This window comes from Centroberyx affinis, unplaced genomic scaffold (assembly GCF_046629955.1).
Source record: "Centroberyx affinis isolate AG114_WGS23_722 - 3 ecotype Tasmania unplaced genomic scaffold, CSIRO-AGI_Caff_v1 ptg004281l_1, whole genome shotgun sequence".
Lineage (NCBI taxonomy): Eukaryota > Metazoa > Chordata > Actinopteri > Beryciformes > Berycidae > Centroberyx > Centroberyx affinis.
This window is the reverse complement of record NW_027282002.1, coordinates 122,066-137,231: the sequence shown is the minus strand read 5'-3', so window position 1 is coordinate 137,231 and position 15,166 is coordinate 122,066. Positions and strand designations below refer to the sequence as shown.

The 15,166-nt window shown below is 42.4% G+C and overlaps 3 protein-coding genes across 3 annotated transcripts; 1 reads left to right on the top strand and 2 right to left on the bottom strand.

Moving 5' to 3' along the window:
- Positions 1–6,184: 6,184 nt before the first annotated feature.
- On the bottom strand, positions 6,185–7,100 carry hist2h2l (histone 2, H2, like). The gene has a single exon (XM_071543290.1). The coding sequence runs from the start codon at positions 7,040–7,042 to the stop codon at positions 6,662–6,664; it is 381 nt and encodes a 126-aa protein (XP_071399391.1). The 5' UTR covers positions 7,043–7,100; the 3' UTR covers positions 6,185–6,661.
- A 187-nt stretch (positions 7,101–7,287) lies between these two features.
- h2ax1 (H2A.X variant histone family member 1) lies at positions 7,288–8,195 on the top strand. Its single transcript, XM_071543286.1, has one exon. The coding sequence runs from the start codon at positions 7,385–7,387 to the stop codon at positions 7,769–7,771; it is 387 nt and encodes a 128-aa protein (XP_071399387.1). The 5' UTR covers positions 7,288–7,384; the 3' UTR covers positions 7,772–8,195.
- A 1,998-nt stretch (positions 8,196–10,193) lies between these two features.
- LOC139664453 (heat shock cognate 71 kDa protein-like) lies at positions 10,194–13,982 on the bottom strand. The gene is made up of 8 exons (XM_071543289.1): positions 13,778–13,982; positions 13,355–13,560; positions 13,122–13,274; positions 12,480–13,035; positions 12,116–12,318; positions 11,728–11,926; positions 11,397–11,629; positions 10,194–10,414 (listed from the first exon to the last, which is right to left on the bottom strand). Exons 1-8 carry the CDS (start codon positions 13,980–13,982, stop codon positions 10,217–10,219), a joined length of 1,953 nt encoding a protein of 650 aa, XP_071399390.1. The 3' UTR covers positions 10,194–10,216.
- Between the last annotated feature and the right edge of the window lie 1,184 nt (positions 13,983–15,166).

The window sequence follows — 15,166 nt, the reverse complement described above, 5'->3', positions numbered from 1 at the left end:
AAATTGCAAGTGCAACTTTATATGAATGAGTTTTTACAAGTGATTTAAACAGAACAGTCTGCCAGCCGAATGTCTTCAGGAAGTCTGTCAAAAGCTTGGAGCCTCTAATTTCAAAAGCACAACCATCTTTATTTTATAGCCTTTGAAACAGTGGTGACTTTCTTGAGGACCTGAGGCTGTTTTTCCTAATACAGTGTCTTAGAATCCAGCATATAGACTGAAGCAAAACCATGCATTGCTCTGAATGTATGAAACTTAACTGGAAGCCAACCTGATGTGGCTTCAATTATCTGAGAAGAAATGAAACAACAAAGCAAATATGACATGGTGATGATGGCAGATTGCAGCACTGACCTGCCTAGGAAAGCTGTGACATCCATCAAATTTAAATTCAAAGGAAAGGGTAAAATCTATTTATCTTGTAACTAATCGCAACCAATATCCCAGGCTGTGGGACTTTCTCCTCTCTTATCTCTCTTCCACGGTGAGCCACAAGCTTAGAAAAGTTCTCGCTTACCTTGTGTGGATGCCCACAGTATCTTGCCCCACCTCTTTCTCTCAGTCTGTCTGTTCTCACTCTGCTCTTGCCGTCATGACGTCCAGCTATTTATACTGGCCTCTTTTCCAGCCTCTTTTCCAGTTCACCGGAAACTCACCGAGTAGAAGAAAGGGGAAAGGTATGAGAGAGCAGCACAAGCAGCCCAACCAGCTGTGGATCCCACGGCCGGATCGTCTGTCAGGCCTGGAACAATAGACAAACCTATATGATGAACGTATGTCTATGGTCTTGTAGCATCTTGTAGCATATGTCAAGCAGCAATAAATTTGGCTTGTTAGTAGAGAAAACCTGAATGAGTACCACTGGAATCTGTTTTTTTTTTTTTTAAAGCAAAATGTCCTCATATGCCTTATATAAAATTTCTACAGGTGTATGCCGTAATCACAAGCTCTAGCCTATATATAAAATTCTATCATATCGTACTGTACCGTACCGCACCCGACCGTATTGTACCACATCATATATGTTATTAAATGTTGAAAATATCTTTATTTTGGTGTAGACTTCTCCCAAAACTCAATCTCGTAAAGGAATATTCTCTGAAATTTGCTGCCCACATCACCATCAGCAAAGAGACACAATGACATCAGAATTTTACTAAATTTCTTTGATCATATAATGCACAAATCCCAGCCACATAAATAGATTTGAACATTTGAACATTTGAACACTCCATCAACAGGACAATGAGGCAAAATCCACAAGAAACCCCCAAAAATACATGATGATAATCTGCAAAAACCTCAGCCATACAGGCCTGAAGAAGTTACATAACCACTGTTTTAACCGCATTGTTTCAGCCACTTTTACGCAAGAGCGTCTAAAACGGCCTCGATATGGCCCGAGCTCCACCAAAGTGATGCTTGTTTTCACATCCCCCCTTATTTTGCCAGGGGCTACCACTCTTTGTTCAGAAATTAGGTCTCCCGAACACCATGTCAGACATGGAGAGAAAGGCACACCCTGCCAAACAAAACCTCTGAGGACTGTCAGCGTCATCCGAACCATGGATGATGCCCTCCAGAAATCCAGAGGCTAGGATCCAAACAATGGTGCGGAGATGAGCTTACAGAGAGCTTATCACTATAGGCAGCATTCTTGTCTGTCCCTTTCCATTCAGCAGCCATAAGTGTATCTGAGTGGGGATTAACCACAGGTAACCAACTGTACTGTTTCCTCACTGTGGCTGCTTGAGGGGGAAACAATGTTTGCACAAACACAACATATAGATATTTCTGTCACGTGAAATTCCTCTCTCGTGAATCATGTTTTGCTGCCCCAGATCTGGAGCAGTTGCTGCACAGATATCAACCTTAATATCAACCATATATTTATAATAATTGCATATTTTGCGATAATACTGTGCTGGTCAACAATCCATATTTCAGTGTTAGATTTTTGTATTGCTACATTTTGTCCATTTCGGACAGTTACTTTATTGTCATTGGACCCAATGAGCTGAACCTGGCATGTTCCACCTTTGCTGGAAACCAAGGGTTTGTTTACTGACTTGAGCAAACACATAATCCACACCAAGTCAGACTACCATCACAGTCCACATAATATCGGTTAAGGTGATTATTCCCCATCCAACATCCTCTCTGTTTGGTTTCTATTTCCATCACCTAAGGGCGGAACAACCTTAATATGCAACTAATTCCTGATTGAACCTGCTCCTCGCATTGTACGCCGCAGTAACAGAATCTGCGTGATATCACAGAGATCACCTTGTTCTTTGCTTGTCCTAATTTTTTTGAATATTAGACATCATTAAATGTCACTCATGTTTCTATTCAAATGGCCGAGGTCTGTTGCATGCTTAAATGACAATACTTGAAATGATTCCCATCAAATTCTTTGAAGTTGCCGGTAAAGTAAGGACACATAATATACAATGGCAACATGTTTTAATAATTATTCTTTATACTTCATTAGTAATTGCACAATAGACACTCATATTCACTTTAGTTAATAATAACTAATCTAATGTTACTAGTCACTATTGGAAATTTACTAGCACATATTCAAAAGTCACTAGTATTTATTCAACAGTAGATATACTGATCAATATTAGTTTAATAGTCACTTTACTGTTTTTCATAGCAAATTAAACAGCTTTGTTATTGACTCCTATGGGGCTATTCATATCAGTATTTAGCTTTAATTCCAAACAGTTATATATATTGATTTGGAAAAATCTTAAGTTCATGGCTGGATATTTCAAAAATACAAGTGCAATACAAATACAATACAAATACAAATCCAATAAAATGTTACTTATTTGTTGAGCTAAGACTGTAAGTACAAAACCATACAGCACATGGAAGCACATGAAAGAGGTGGGTAAAGCAAAGGGCTGCAGCATATAACAGTGTATAATGTATGAAAAACACCTTCATAACATATTTTCAGGGTTTCAGGGTATGTTTTTCAATTAAAATTGCATTTGCCAGGAGGACTTTTATTTTGGTTTTAGGTTTCGCTGACAGTAAATTACCTAAGTATTGCATGAAAACCTGATTAAAGCTCTGCATAAAGGCTGAATCAGTATCCATGAATGTGACACATAGCTTTAATGAAGAACTTACTGCATTGTGTGAAGTGTTACTGAACTCAGACTCAAACCATCAATCAAGATGTAAAATCTGGAGCCTCATAGTCAGTGAATAAAAGACAATTTGTGAACCCACAGCTTGTTTTTTTTATACCGACATCACTTCATTCGGTATTAGTGTTATCAGTTCTGAACCAGAAAACCTACCTTTGTACCCAGAAAAGCTACCTTGACCCTCTTTACCATGTCATTCTCTAGAAGTGTGGTATTTACTTTGTATTTATTTATTTGAGTTGCTTCAGACAAATGTGCTGTTGTGTTGGCTGAATTCAAAGTAAATCTTCTCTTCTCTTTCATAAAGACCAAACCTACAATTCTGGCAATGTCTTAGATCTTGCTGGCCTTCAGAACTTCACAGGATGGTGTTGTGAGTAGGAAGGCCGTCCTTAAAATGGAGGATATATTAAACATAACCAGTTATGCAAATTAGGTCATGAATCAAGCATCAATTAAGCATCAATTAGCAAATATTTGTCAGAATACTATAGTTCTAGGTGTTGTCCTAATGTGTATACCTTACCTGTGGTTATTGAGGTATTTTCAGTGCTGGTCGGGGGACTTTGTTCATCAGGCAGGACTTAACACGGTTGTACCAACAGCTTGTCTTGAATGACAAGTCATCCGAGTTGTTAACGACCCTGAGTCACAGGAGACTCATTCATTACACAAGGCTGGACCTTGGCGCGTCGACTGCTATCATCATCTTCCAGAGATTCATGGACACCCTGCTGGCAGCTACTCCCAAGACGGCAGCCAAACTGGGACGATATCCAGTTGACAGGATCACTAATCAGGATACCACTTCTAACAGAATACCACCCAAATTTACAAAGAGGACACGTCAACATGCTGTCGATGCACATATTGACTGTTGCGGGACTTGACCTTTCGGTGGCGGGACGGTTTCTCAAACTGCTAGGCCGGCCCACCTCCCAAGACCGCGATGCTTGACTTTTACGTGAAGTGCTGCAGAGGTTGAGCCAGATGCAACCGCACCTCCAGAAGCAGAAATGGGTGCTGTTACAGAAACGGGGTGCTTTGCCCAACTTCAGAAAAAGCTGAGGGTCTCAGAAATGCAACAAACTCTCCAAAACAGAACCTCAGACAGCTCTGGGCCTGTTGAGCGTCTACCGTCGCTTCCTCAAGCACAATACAAGACACCTACGCTACACACTGGAGGCGATTTCATAGGATTAATCATTTCAGCCTTCAGTTGTGCAAAGTTCTAAGTTACTCCAAGTTCTGTGTGCGTTCAATGAGGACACACCTCACATCTCTACCTGTACTGTGCTGCAGTCCGACCCAGTAACACTTCAACGGCCTCTTTAAAGACAGTCCCCTATCTTCTGTATACACCCAGATTAACAAGGAAACTTTTGATGAAACATTTTGCAGCAAAGCTCAGCCAGTAGCTGGAGTACTGCATATGACTCCAAGGATATGCATACGGCTCACGCATGCCGAGGTTGGCGCCAAATGTCGGGGACTTTCAGATATGAGATATGAGCTCCGCTGCAGGATGCTGGCCAGTGCCAACGCATCAAGCTTGCTTCCCTTCAGCACGTGTGGTGAAGGGCTGAAACTGTGCCACTCCTGCAGGTTTTGTTACTGGAGGAGGTTTCACTGTATGCTCAGTTCCAGTAAACTCCAGTAAACAGGTGACTCCCTGAGGAGTCAGCTGTACAGAGGACAGATTTAAGCTTCTTTTGTTCCTAGTCAATGCCAAGTGATTTTACAAAAAAATGCTATATACTGAGGTGGAGATGTTTCAGTAGAGACGGTTTCAGTAAGGCCTTGCTTGACTTGCTCAAAACACTTTTTTAGGCATAGTAATATATATATCTATCTATGTATATATATATCTATATATATACCTATATAGATATATATATATGTATATATATTGTGTGTATATATATATATACATATATATATACAGTGTGTGTGTATATATATATATATATATAATTTTATTGTGACCAGCCCAAGGCACACCTGTGCAATAATCATGCTGTTTAATCAGCATCTTGATATGCCACACCTGTCAGGTGGATGGATTATCTTGGCAAAGGAGAAGTGTTCACTAACACGGATTTAAACAAATTTGTGAACAAAATTTGAGAGGAATAAGCCTTTTGTGTGCATAGAAAAAGTCTTAGATCTTTTATTTCAACTCATGAAAAATGGGAGCAAAACCAAAAGTGTTGCGTTTATATTTTTGTTCGTGTAGTATTTGCAAATCCTTCTTGTTTTGCAGCGTTCATTTTGCCCTGCTTAAAATGCTAGACGGTGGCTTTTGTCACATGTAGGCTAATATTTAGTAATATTTAATAATATCTGGCCAAATTAATCCAATCTGAGAATGTTGTCTGAAAGCTGAAATACTGTTCTGGAATGAGAACTTGCCTGTCCAAAAAAAAGTACTAAAAGGCAAATCCCAAATCTGGCACTTCACATTGACTACAACAAACTTTGAGAAGCATTTCAAATAATTATTTGACCCTGGTCTGGTCCTATATAGTACCACAGCAGACACCTTTGAAAATGCATGAAATGCTCCCAATCAGCATTAAAACAACTTTGAACCACAGTCTGTGGTTCAAAAGTTGTTTTTGTCAATTTTATTTAACTACTCAGAGAGTTCTGGGTCATTATGGCTCTATATGAACCCTCTTTTTACTGTGTGCAAGTCTGCCCTTTGGTAGGCTGCAGTGCAATTATAATTAGGCCAATTAAGCCAATTATGAGCAGGGTCGGCTACAGAGTAATGGCACATGCACAATGCATGGCCCTTTTCTCATGAACTGATTCTCACCATTTGGCGTCGCCATACTCCAAAACAAAATATCCCCTCACAAGCATGGAAGGGTTTGTTTTTATATCCAAGACATGAAGATTTGTAAGGACAGGTCTTTTGTGGCTTTTACACATGCGACCACTGGCAGAGGAAAAAGATTAAAACAAGACTCTTACAGGTAATCAAGTCACAGTTTTAATCACTTACTGCTTGTTTTAGCTCAGTATGCCATTCCATGTTACACATATGATTTGTTATGGCAGGAAACGACAAAATGCATACATTCAACAGCAAGTGATAGTAGAATTCAAGGCTGCAAAGCAGAAGGCGACGGTTTGTAATTTCAAGAACTCCACATGTGACTCTTTAATTTCATTAACATCTAGATACAGTTTATTCAATATTTGGTTAAAACCGTTCACACAGCTCAGAAGTAACATAAGTTAAAAAAAAAAACAAAAAAAAACCCGACAGGCAATAGCCTGGTTAATCTGGAATCATTTGCAGAAAAAACAAACAAACATTGATCCATTCATTCTTGGGCAAATAGCAGTCATTCTTGCAAAGGACGGATGCGGGTTTTGGCGAAATCACACCGGCTGTTCCTCACTGAAAGGCTACAATAAAGTGTTTAAATCGTCTTGGTGATTATTTTGGCGAGTTTATTTTTTCCACCCCCGCTCCGTCCACCTCACTTGGAGCTGGTGTACTTGGTCACCGCCTTGGTGCCCTCGGACACGGCGTGCTTGGCCAGCTCCCCCGGCAGCAGCAGGCGGACGGCGGTCTGGATCTCCCGGGAGGTGATGGTGGACCGCTTGTTGTAGTGGGCCAGTCGGGACGCTTCCCCGGCGATGCGCTCGAAAATGTCATTGACAAACGAGTTCATGATGCCCATGGCCTTGGAGGAGATACCCGTGTCGGGGTGCACCTGCTTCAGCACTTTGTACACGTATATGGCGTAACTTTCCTTCCTGGTCTTGCGACGCTTTTTGTCCCCTTTCTTCTGGGTTTTGGTCACGGCCTTTTTGGAGCCCTTTTTAGGCGCAGGGGCCGACTTTGCGGGCTCGGGCATTTTTGGCGTTTCGGTATAAACGTCAGGCGAGAACAGCGGGGAATGACACAGAGCCCACAGAGCACTATACCTCCCTTATCAGCAGTCCTGTATTTATAACGTGGCTATACAAATTACCCTGTGCAATTCCGTCTGTACGATTGGAGCGTGCGTTACCGAAGGACGGCCTTTTCCACAGCGCCATTGGTTTGTGCGTTTCTGCCTCACTCAGCCAATCAGAGAAGCCTTTGAGGTTTATATCCCATTACTCGCTTACATTACGTAAAGCTCCAAGCCCGATCATCCTCCGTATCCCTGGTGTCGTCCCCGTTGATTTATAACCGCATTTTTTTTTAAACGACCATGTCTGGCAGAGGGAAAACCGGAGGCAAAGCCCGAGCAAAGGCGAAATCCCGTTCCTCCCGGGCCGGGCTCCAGTTCCCGGTAGGACGTGTCCACAGGTTACTGCGCAAGGGCAACTACGCGGAGCGGGTGGGCGCCGGGGCTCCGGTCTACCTGGCGGCCGTGCTGGAGTACCTGACCGCTGAGATCCTGGAGTTGGCAGGCAACGCGGCCAGGGACAACAAGAAGACCCGTATCATCCCCCGGCACCTCCAGCTGGCCGTCCGCAACGACGAGGAGCTGAACAAGCTGCTAGGCGGTGTGACCATCGCCCAGGGAGGGGTGCTGCCCAACATCCAGGCCGTCCTCCTGCCCAAGAAGACGGAGAAACCAGCCAAGAGCAAGTAAGAGACTCCCTCCAAAGCCCTGGATACAGTCCAACACGAAACGGGGGGGCTCGTCTCGGAGCCAGCTACTTTTTTTCATATCAATATTCTTCTTTTTCTTTTCGGATAAGAAACCTTTAAAATACGGGACAGTGCTATGGCGTTGCTGTTTCTACAACGAAAACACACACACAATCGCTTATTGTCGGGACTACTCATAGACTGCTCATTCTCCACTGTTGTATACTTGGATCGGGAAAATGGAGGCGCATTTTGAGAGCTGGGGATGGTGACGGCCGTGCAGAAAATTTCCAGTGCATAATATGGACCAATTCTGGAGGGGAGGGGGGGTGTTTTCTTTTCGTAGTGCTGCTATAAAACGTGCTAAATTTATGTAATGTCATGTTGTTTCAATAAATGCTCTGTACTGGTACAGGGCAAACACAGTCGGTAAGATCTCCAGTCTTTATTTTGGTTGTTGTCATCCGGGGACTTGGCTGTAGGTCTTTGTCAAAACACAAAAGGCACAGAGGCGCATAGATGGACTGCAGTATCTGTTTTATAGTGATTATAGTCGATATTTAACTTAATCTGCCTGATAATTAACACCCATGATTGATTTTGGCACAGAGGCTGAAAGCTTTCCTGGTCGGTTTTCATTTAGGCTAACACTCAGACCTACACATGATTATATATGCATCAAATTTTCCCTTTCACCTGCCTATAGCTTTTATCATAATATACCCATACCTCTTAACCAGTGCGTTCCAACATGTCAGTTTACCCACCTTTTTAGGGCTGACAGAAATCTTCATGACAGAAATTTGTAGTATATATCATAGTAAGTACTATCAAACTGATGTAAGTTATGTGAAGATAGGGTCTTTTAAGGGAAAATAGGCATAAGTTAATGCTTTGCACAATTTATGTTTATAATGGTTGTTGTTTGCATGCTATATGGGCCTATATTACCCTCACCTGCGAAACAGTGGTGTATAGTAACCAATACACAGGATCTAGTTGGTTGCTTAAGATGCTATTATCAATGCAATAATCTAGGGAGAGCATTTGCTAGACCTCAAATTGGCATCTCTCATTAATCTCACTAATTCTCTCATCTCCTATTCTCGCAATTCCTATTATTTTGATGTGATGTTCAGTGAAAATGGAATCTGTGGTTTGGTTGGAGCGGGGAGGAATAGGGAGATATAAGGGCAAACGTGACATGTAATGAAGATGTAAATCCCCTTAGATTATCCTAAATCAACATGTTGTTCTGTGTTAAATGATGATGATTTTGCCCCAAATTTGAAACATTGCAGTCGGCCCCATTTCTCCTGTTCATTGAGAGAAATGGGGCCAAGCATTAGCAGGGGAGTTTTGATTTTGATTTTTTTTTTGCTGATGTTTGTGTGGCTACTACCAGAGAACCAAACCATGTATCACCTGGTTCATGGACTACTCTCAGACCAAAGAACCATTTGAGCATCACATGAAAATGACACTAGTTATTCTATTAGGAAAGTCAGTGAAAGTGTTCAGTGTCCTGGAACATCTCCCGCTATAGCCACTCTCTGCACTGTGGATGATGATTTGGGGCTGGTTTTACAATCCACGCCCTGGTTTTCTTATGCCAATCATCTGTTCTATTCTGCCTCAAAGTTAATTTGGAGCAAACTAAAGTCACAGTAGAGCACATGAAAACAAAAAGCCCAGAGTTTGGAGAAGTTAACGGCTTTCTAACAACTAGAACAACAAAAAAGTAAAGTACTACAGCTACAGGAAACATCCTGTGTAGCAAAACATGAGAATTGTGAAGCCTGCTATACGATTTTTTAGTAAGGGGAATATGATTTCTACCTGATATCAACATAAAGACACAATAAATTGCGTGATAGTGAAAATTATGTCTGGAATGCATCTTGTATGTTCCTTTAATATTTCTTAAAAGTATGATGTGATGCCTACAAACAATGGCAGAACTAAGACTTTCAAAAGAACATCAGTCAAAGGGATCTGAAACTGAAGGCTTATTTTCTTAGTTCGTAGGTATTTCCACTTCCGATGGGTTCATTGACAGTATTAAGAATGTTGCAAACCACCTTTGAAATGTCACCTTTTCTCTTTTCTAGTCCCCAATTCCCAACCATTTATCACTTCAAAGCTTCCCTCGCTGATGCAAGTTGACAAGGAACATCGGAGCTTTGACCTCAAAGCAGCATTAGATGTTGAAAATAATTTACACCCGTCAAGACTCATGGTACAGTAATAATTTATTCATCTGGACTCAAACCGGACTCAAAATGTGCAGGCAATGTTTGCTTCAAGACCTTCAAATATTCAAACATAGCAACTATCACTTGTGTGTCATCATGAGCCAATGACCAGCCTTGGCTTATAGATTAGGTCTCTGGGGTTGTTCATGCTTTATGTTTTGTCAGGGGCAGGATGGAGTTGCAGACAGTGTTTAATCAACTTCCTCGATAGTTGGTCCAGAGGATCCTCCGCCGGTAGGAGCACCACCTGCACCGGGGAAGCCACCTGGCATTCCACCTGGCATACCGCCTGGCATGCCACCAGCACTCTGGTACAGCTTGGTGATGATGGGGTTGCACACCTTCTCCAGCTCCTGCTGCTGATGTTCATATTCATCCCTCTCTGCAGTCTAAAAACAGAAATACATTATGTTGTATCTTAGAACATTCTCATAGCTTGATTGGATACCTAAACAGTTTGAATGTTACTTTTATTTTTCCAGATCAGGCAGTTGGTCAGTGACAATTGTAGGATTGCCCCCACCCCTGCTGACCTCCACGCCCCCGAATCTATACCCTAAAACAGGCTTGCTAGAATTTCTACAATTTTCCACAAAATGTCTTTAACACTATTGGTTACATATCTAACCCCCAACCTCTGAACAATCGAAGGAAACATCTCATATTGGACATTCCCTATTCTGAAGGCCTTTCTAATCACACACAGTAGACCAGTGCTTAGCAGAGTGTGGTCCTGCTGCTTTATAAGCACCTGCAAAGTCCCAAATCTTCATTCCTCTCCTCTTTCACACAAGGCTGTTGGGCAGCTTTTTTGTTGAGATATATCTAGCTTCTCAGCTTAGTTGTTCCACTAGGTATGGGCCATCACCCCACCAAGGACCACTGAGTTGATTCTATTTCTCTTTCCAAAGGGACATCTGCTCGTTTTGCTTGTTTTGCTTCTCTCTTCCCTGGATTAGCAGACAAGAATGGACTTGCTGACACTACCAGCCTGGTTAGAATCACATTTGTAAGCAGCTAGCTACACATAAAGTAGTAGCAGCGTTGCTGACTTTCTTCAAGTTTATCTACTCATTGACTTAGCTTCCCTGCTAAACCATTCCACTCAATAGGTAGTATCCCGGTAAACTAAACTGGTTCTGTATCATTTGATAACTAGCTACTATTAGATATCTTCAACCACAAGTGAGACGTTGCCTGATTTGACTGACAGAGAGCTAATGGGTGCTGCTACGTCCCAACACAGACATTTTTCACCACATTATAAGTGCCTGGTAGAGAGAAAAAATGATATTCATGTCATGGTGTCCCTTAAATGATGTCTTTTTCATAGAATTGACCCCCAAATATTCCATCAGCACCAATTCTTACCTGATTTTTGTCCAGCCAGCTAATGATCTCATTGCATTTGTCCAAGATCTTCTGCTTGTCCTCCTCACTGATCTTGCCAGCAAGCTTCTCATCTTCCACAGTGGACTTCATGTTGAAGGCGTAAGACTCCAGAGAGTTTTTAGAAGACACCTTGTCACGCTGGACGTCGTCCTCAGCCTTGTATTTCTCAGCCTCCTGGACCATGCGCTCAATGTCCTCCTTGCTGAGACGACCTATCATAAAACAGATAATGTTAGCAATCCACAATCCATAGTGGGTATAAACCAGCAGCTTGATTTGGGTCAAGCACCATTTTTTCCCTTTTGTTTACCCTTGTCATTGGTGATGGTGATCTTGTTTTCCTTGCCAGTGCTCTTGTCAACAGCAGAGACGTTGAGTATTCCATTGGCATCAATATCAAATGTGACCTCGATCTGAGGAACACCACGAGGAGCAGGAGGGATGCCAGTCAGCTCAAACTTGCCCAGCAGGTTGTTGTCTTTGGTCATGGCACGCTCACCCTCATAAACCTGTGGAATGCATGTAATGTTGGCAACACAGACAAAGTTATTCCACACCAGGTAACTACAAATCAGTGAATTGATTCACTCAGACATCCAAGAAAAGTTTGGAACCATGTTTGATCTTGTGACCTCTGGTGGAAACTACAAATGGCATGAAAAATGTCACCAGAGCAAAATATCAACTGATGTCCTCACCTGGATGAGCACACCAGGCTGGTTGTCAGAGTAGGTGGTGAATGTCTGGGTCTGCTTGGTGGGGATGGTGGTGTTACGTTTGATTAGGACAGTCATGACACCTCCAGCTGTCTCGATACCCAGGGACAGAGGGGTGACGTCCAGAAGAAGCAGGTCCTGGACATTTTCAGACTTGTCACCAGACAGAATGGCGGCCTGGACAGCTGTAGATAACAAAAAGGACTGGTTAGACTAGGAGAGGGCTGAGATTGACATTATTTTTTATACTTAGACATCCAAGAATGTCTTCTCTTCTGGTGAAAACATCTAAAGGAAGTGATCAGCAGGTCTATAGATACGCTTGGTAGAGAAGCCAGCCACTTACCAGCTCCATAGGCCACAGCTTCATCAGGGTTGATGCTTTTGTTCAGCTCCTTGCCATTGAAGAAGTCCTGCAGCAGCTTCTGGATCTTGGGGATACGGGTGGAGCCACCGACCAAGACGATGTCATGGACCTGAGCTTTGTCCATTTTGGCATCCCGGAGTGACTTCTCTACAGGGTCCAAGGTGCCACGGAAGAGGTCAGCGTTGAGCTCCTCAAAGCGAGCCCTGGTGATGGAGGTGTAGAAGTCAACTCCCTCATACAGAGAGTCGATCTCAATGCTGGCCTGGGTGCTGGAAGACAGGGTGCGCTTTGCCCTCTCACAAGCGGTGCGCAGACGACGGACAGCTCTCTTGTTGTCACTGATGTCCTTCTTGTATTTGCGTTTGAACTCTGCGATGAAGTGGTTGACCATGCGGTTGTCGAAATCTTCTCCACCAAGATGGGTGTCTCCGGCAGTGGACTTGACCTCAAAGATACCATCCTCAATGGTCAAGATTGACACATCAAAGGTGCCACCACCAAGATCAAAAATGAGAACATTCCTCTCAGACCCAACCTGAAACATAGGAGAAGATTGAGCACTGTTGTACAGGTACTAGTGGATACAAAACATGCTACATCAGCTACTGACCTAAATCTCACCTTCTTGTCCAAACCATAAGCAATTGCTGCAGCTGTGGGTTCGTTAATGATTCTCAGCACATTTAGACCAGAGATGGTTCCAGCATCTTTGGTTGCTTGACGCTGAGAGTCGTTGAAGTATGCAGGGACTGTGATAACAGCATTCGACACAGACTATAAAAATGAAGAGCAATGTTGTTAGTCCATCTTGTAAGTACATAATTGCTCAACAAGTTATTATTTTCTAAACATACCTTCCCTAGGTAGGCTTCAGCAATCTCCTTCATCTTCACCAGCACCATAGAGGAGATCTCCTCTGGGTAGAAGCTTTTGGTTTCACCTTTGTACTCAACCTCCACTTTGGGGCGTCCACTATCACTGATTATATTGAATGGCCAGTGCTTCATGTCCGACTGCACTACTGGGTCCTCAAATCTTCTGCCAATCAAACGTTTGGCATCTGCAATCCGGGGGAAAAAAATGAGTATGGGATTGCACTTGTGGTTGCTGCTCTATCTTTGTTCAGATACTTCTATTTAATATACTGTATGTGCATTTGTACGCATGGACACATGAAAATAAATCATTTATTCACTCAGTGATCTGGGAGTGACATCAGAAGATCACTGTGTTAAATCTTTCATGACACATATCACATCACCCTGCTGTAACCTTACCAAAAACTGTGTTGGTTGGGTTCATGGCAACCTGATTCTTGGCTGCATCTCCGATGAGCCTCTCAGAGTCAGTGAAGGCCACATAGCTGGGTGTGGTCCTGTTGCCCTGGTCGTTTGCAATAATTTCAACTTTGCCATGCTGGAACACACCCACACAGGAGTAGGTGGTCCCAAGATCGATGCCAACTGCTGTTCCTTTGGACATGATTTGTCTGAAAAGAGACAACACTTCATAATTATTGTTATTCCAGTAGGGGGCAATAATACCCTCCAGGACATATGAGCTTGTGAGACATAGTGAGGTTTTTGCCCATATCTTAATGAAGTAGTTTTATATTGAACTTGCCAACTCATTCTACATCAAACAACAACAGCATGAGTCAGAGGTGTACTTTTTTCCTAAATTCCAACTACAATTTATAACAAATATTCCCATTCTAAGAGGAAACTAATTAAATATCATTGTAAGAATGTAGTAGTGTTTGTTATATACCTTTCATAAGCGTTGTGAAGGCATCTATTGAGCACAAAATATAGCTTATATATTCCTCAAACTGAAGTGTAATGGCCTTTGTTACCTTCCAGGTAGGCTACAGTGTACTGTAATAGGATAGTGCCTATCTGCCATGGATTAGATACCAAGGGAAGGCAGCCATTTTAGGCTGCTGAAAGAAAAACATTCTGCACTGACAAACTGTGGAGATGCTGAAATTCTGAGGGAAAGAGTGAGACTGGTAATGAGCAACTGTTAAAAAAAGCCCATTATAAGGGCCTTAAGATCATGCAATGATCATTGTACAATGTGTATAAAACTGCCCGAGTACAACATATAAATACATACACACATGTATACACCATAGAAATTAACGTGTTACTGTGCAATAATGCAAAGCAGGATTGTGCAGCCTGCAGCACACCGGCACCAGTGCGCATTTTGCAGCATCACGCAGATCCATGCGACTAATCAAAGCTGATCCCCGGCCATCTGGGGGAGACAGGCTCTTACTCCTCCCCCCACCGACTCCTCTGAAGGACGAAGTTGCCCTGCATGCTGCAGTATCCAGCTGGCCCCGCATCTATGCGCAAAGTTGCACCGCATCGGTAATTTGGCACCCTGCGCGCCGGGTATTAATAGTAATGATAGCTTATACGTCCTGACGTTCACGATATACTTTTTTTTTTTTTATTTTATTTTTTTTTTTTTTACATTTTGTCTTTTATAAGAATGGAGCCAGTAGATGAGAGGAAAAAATGCGCAAAACGGCCCTAATTAAAACGAAGTCTAGTAATACTATAATCAATTGTCAGAGGGAATTTATTATAGGAATGAAGTAATTAATATAAGGATACTATTCAGATATGCACAGCAAAGCTATAACTTCCTATAAG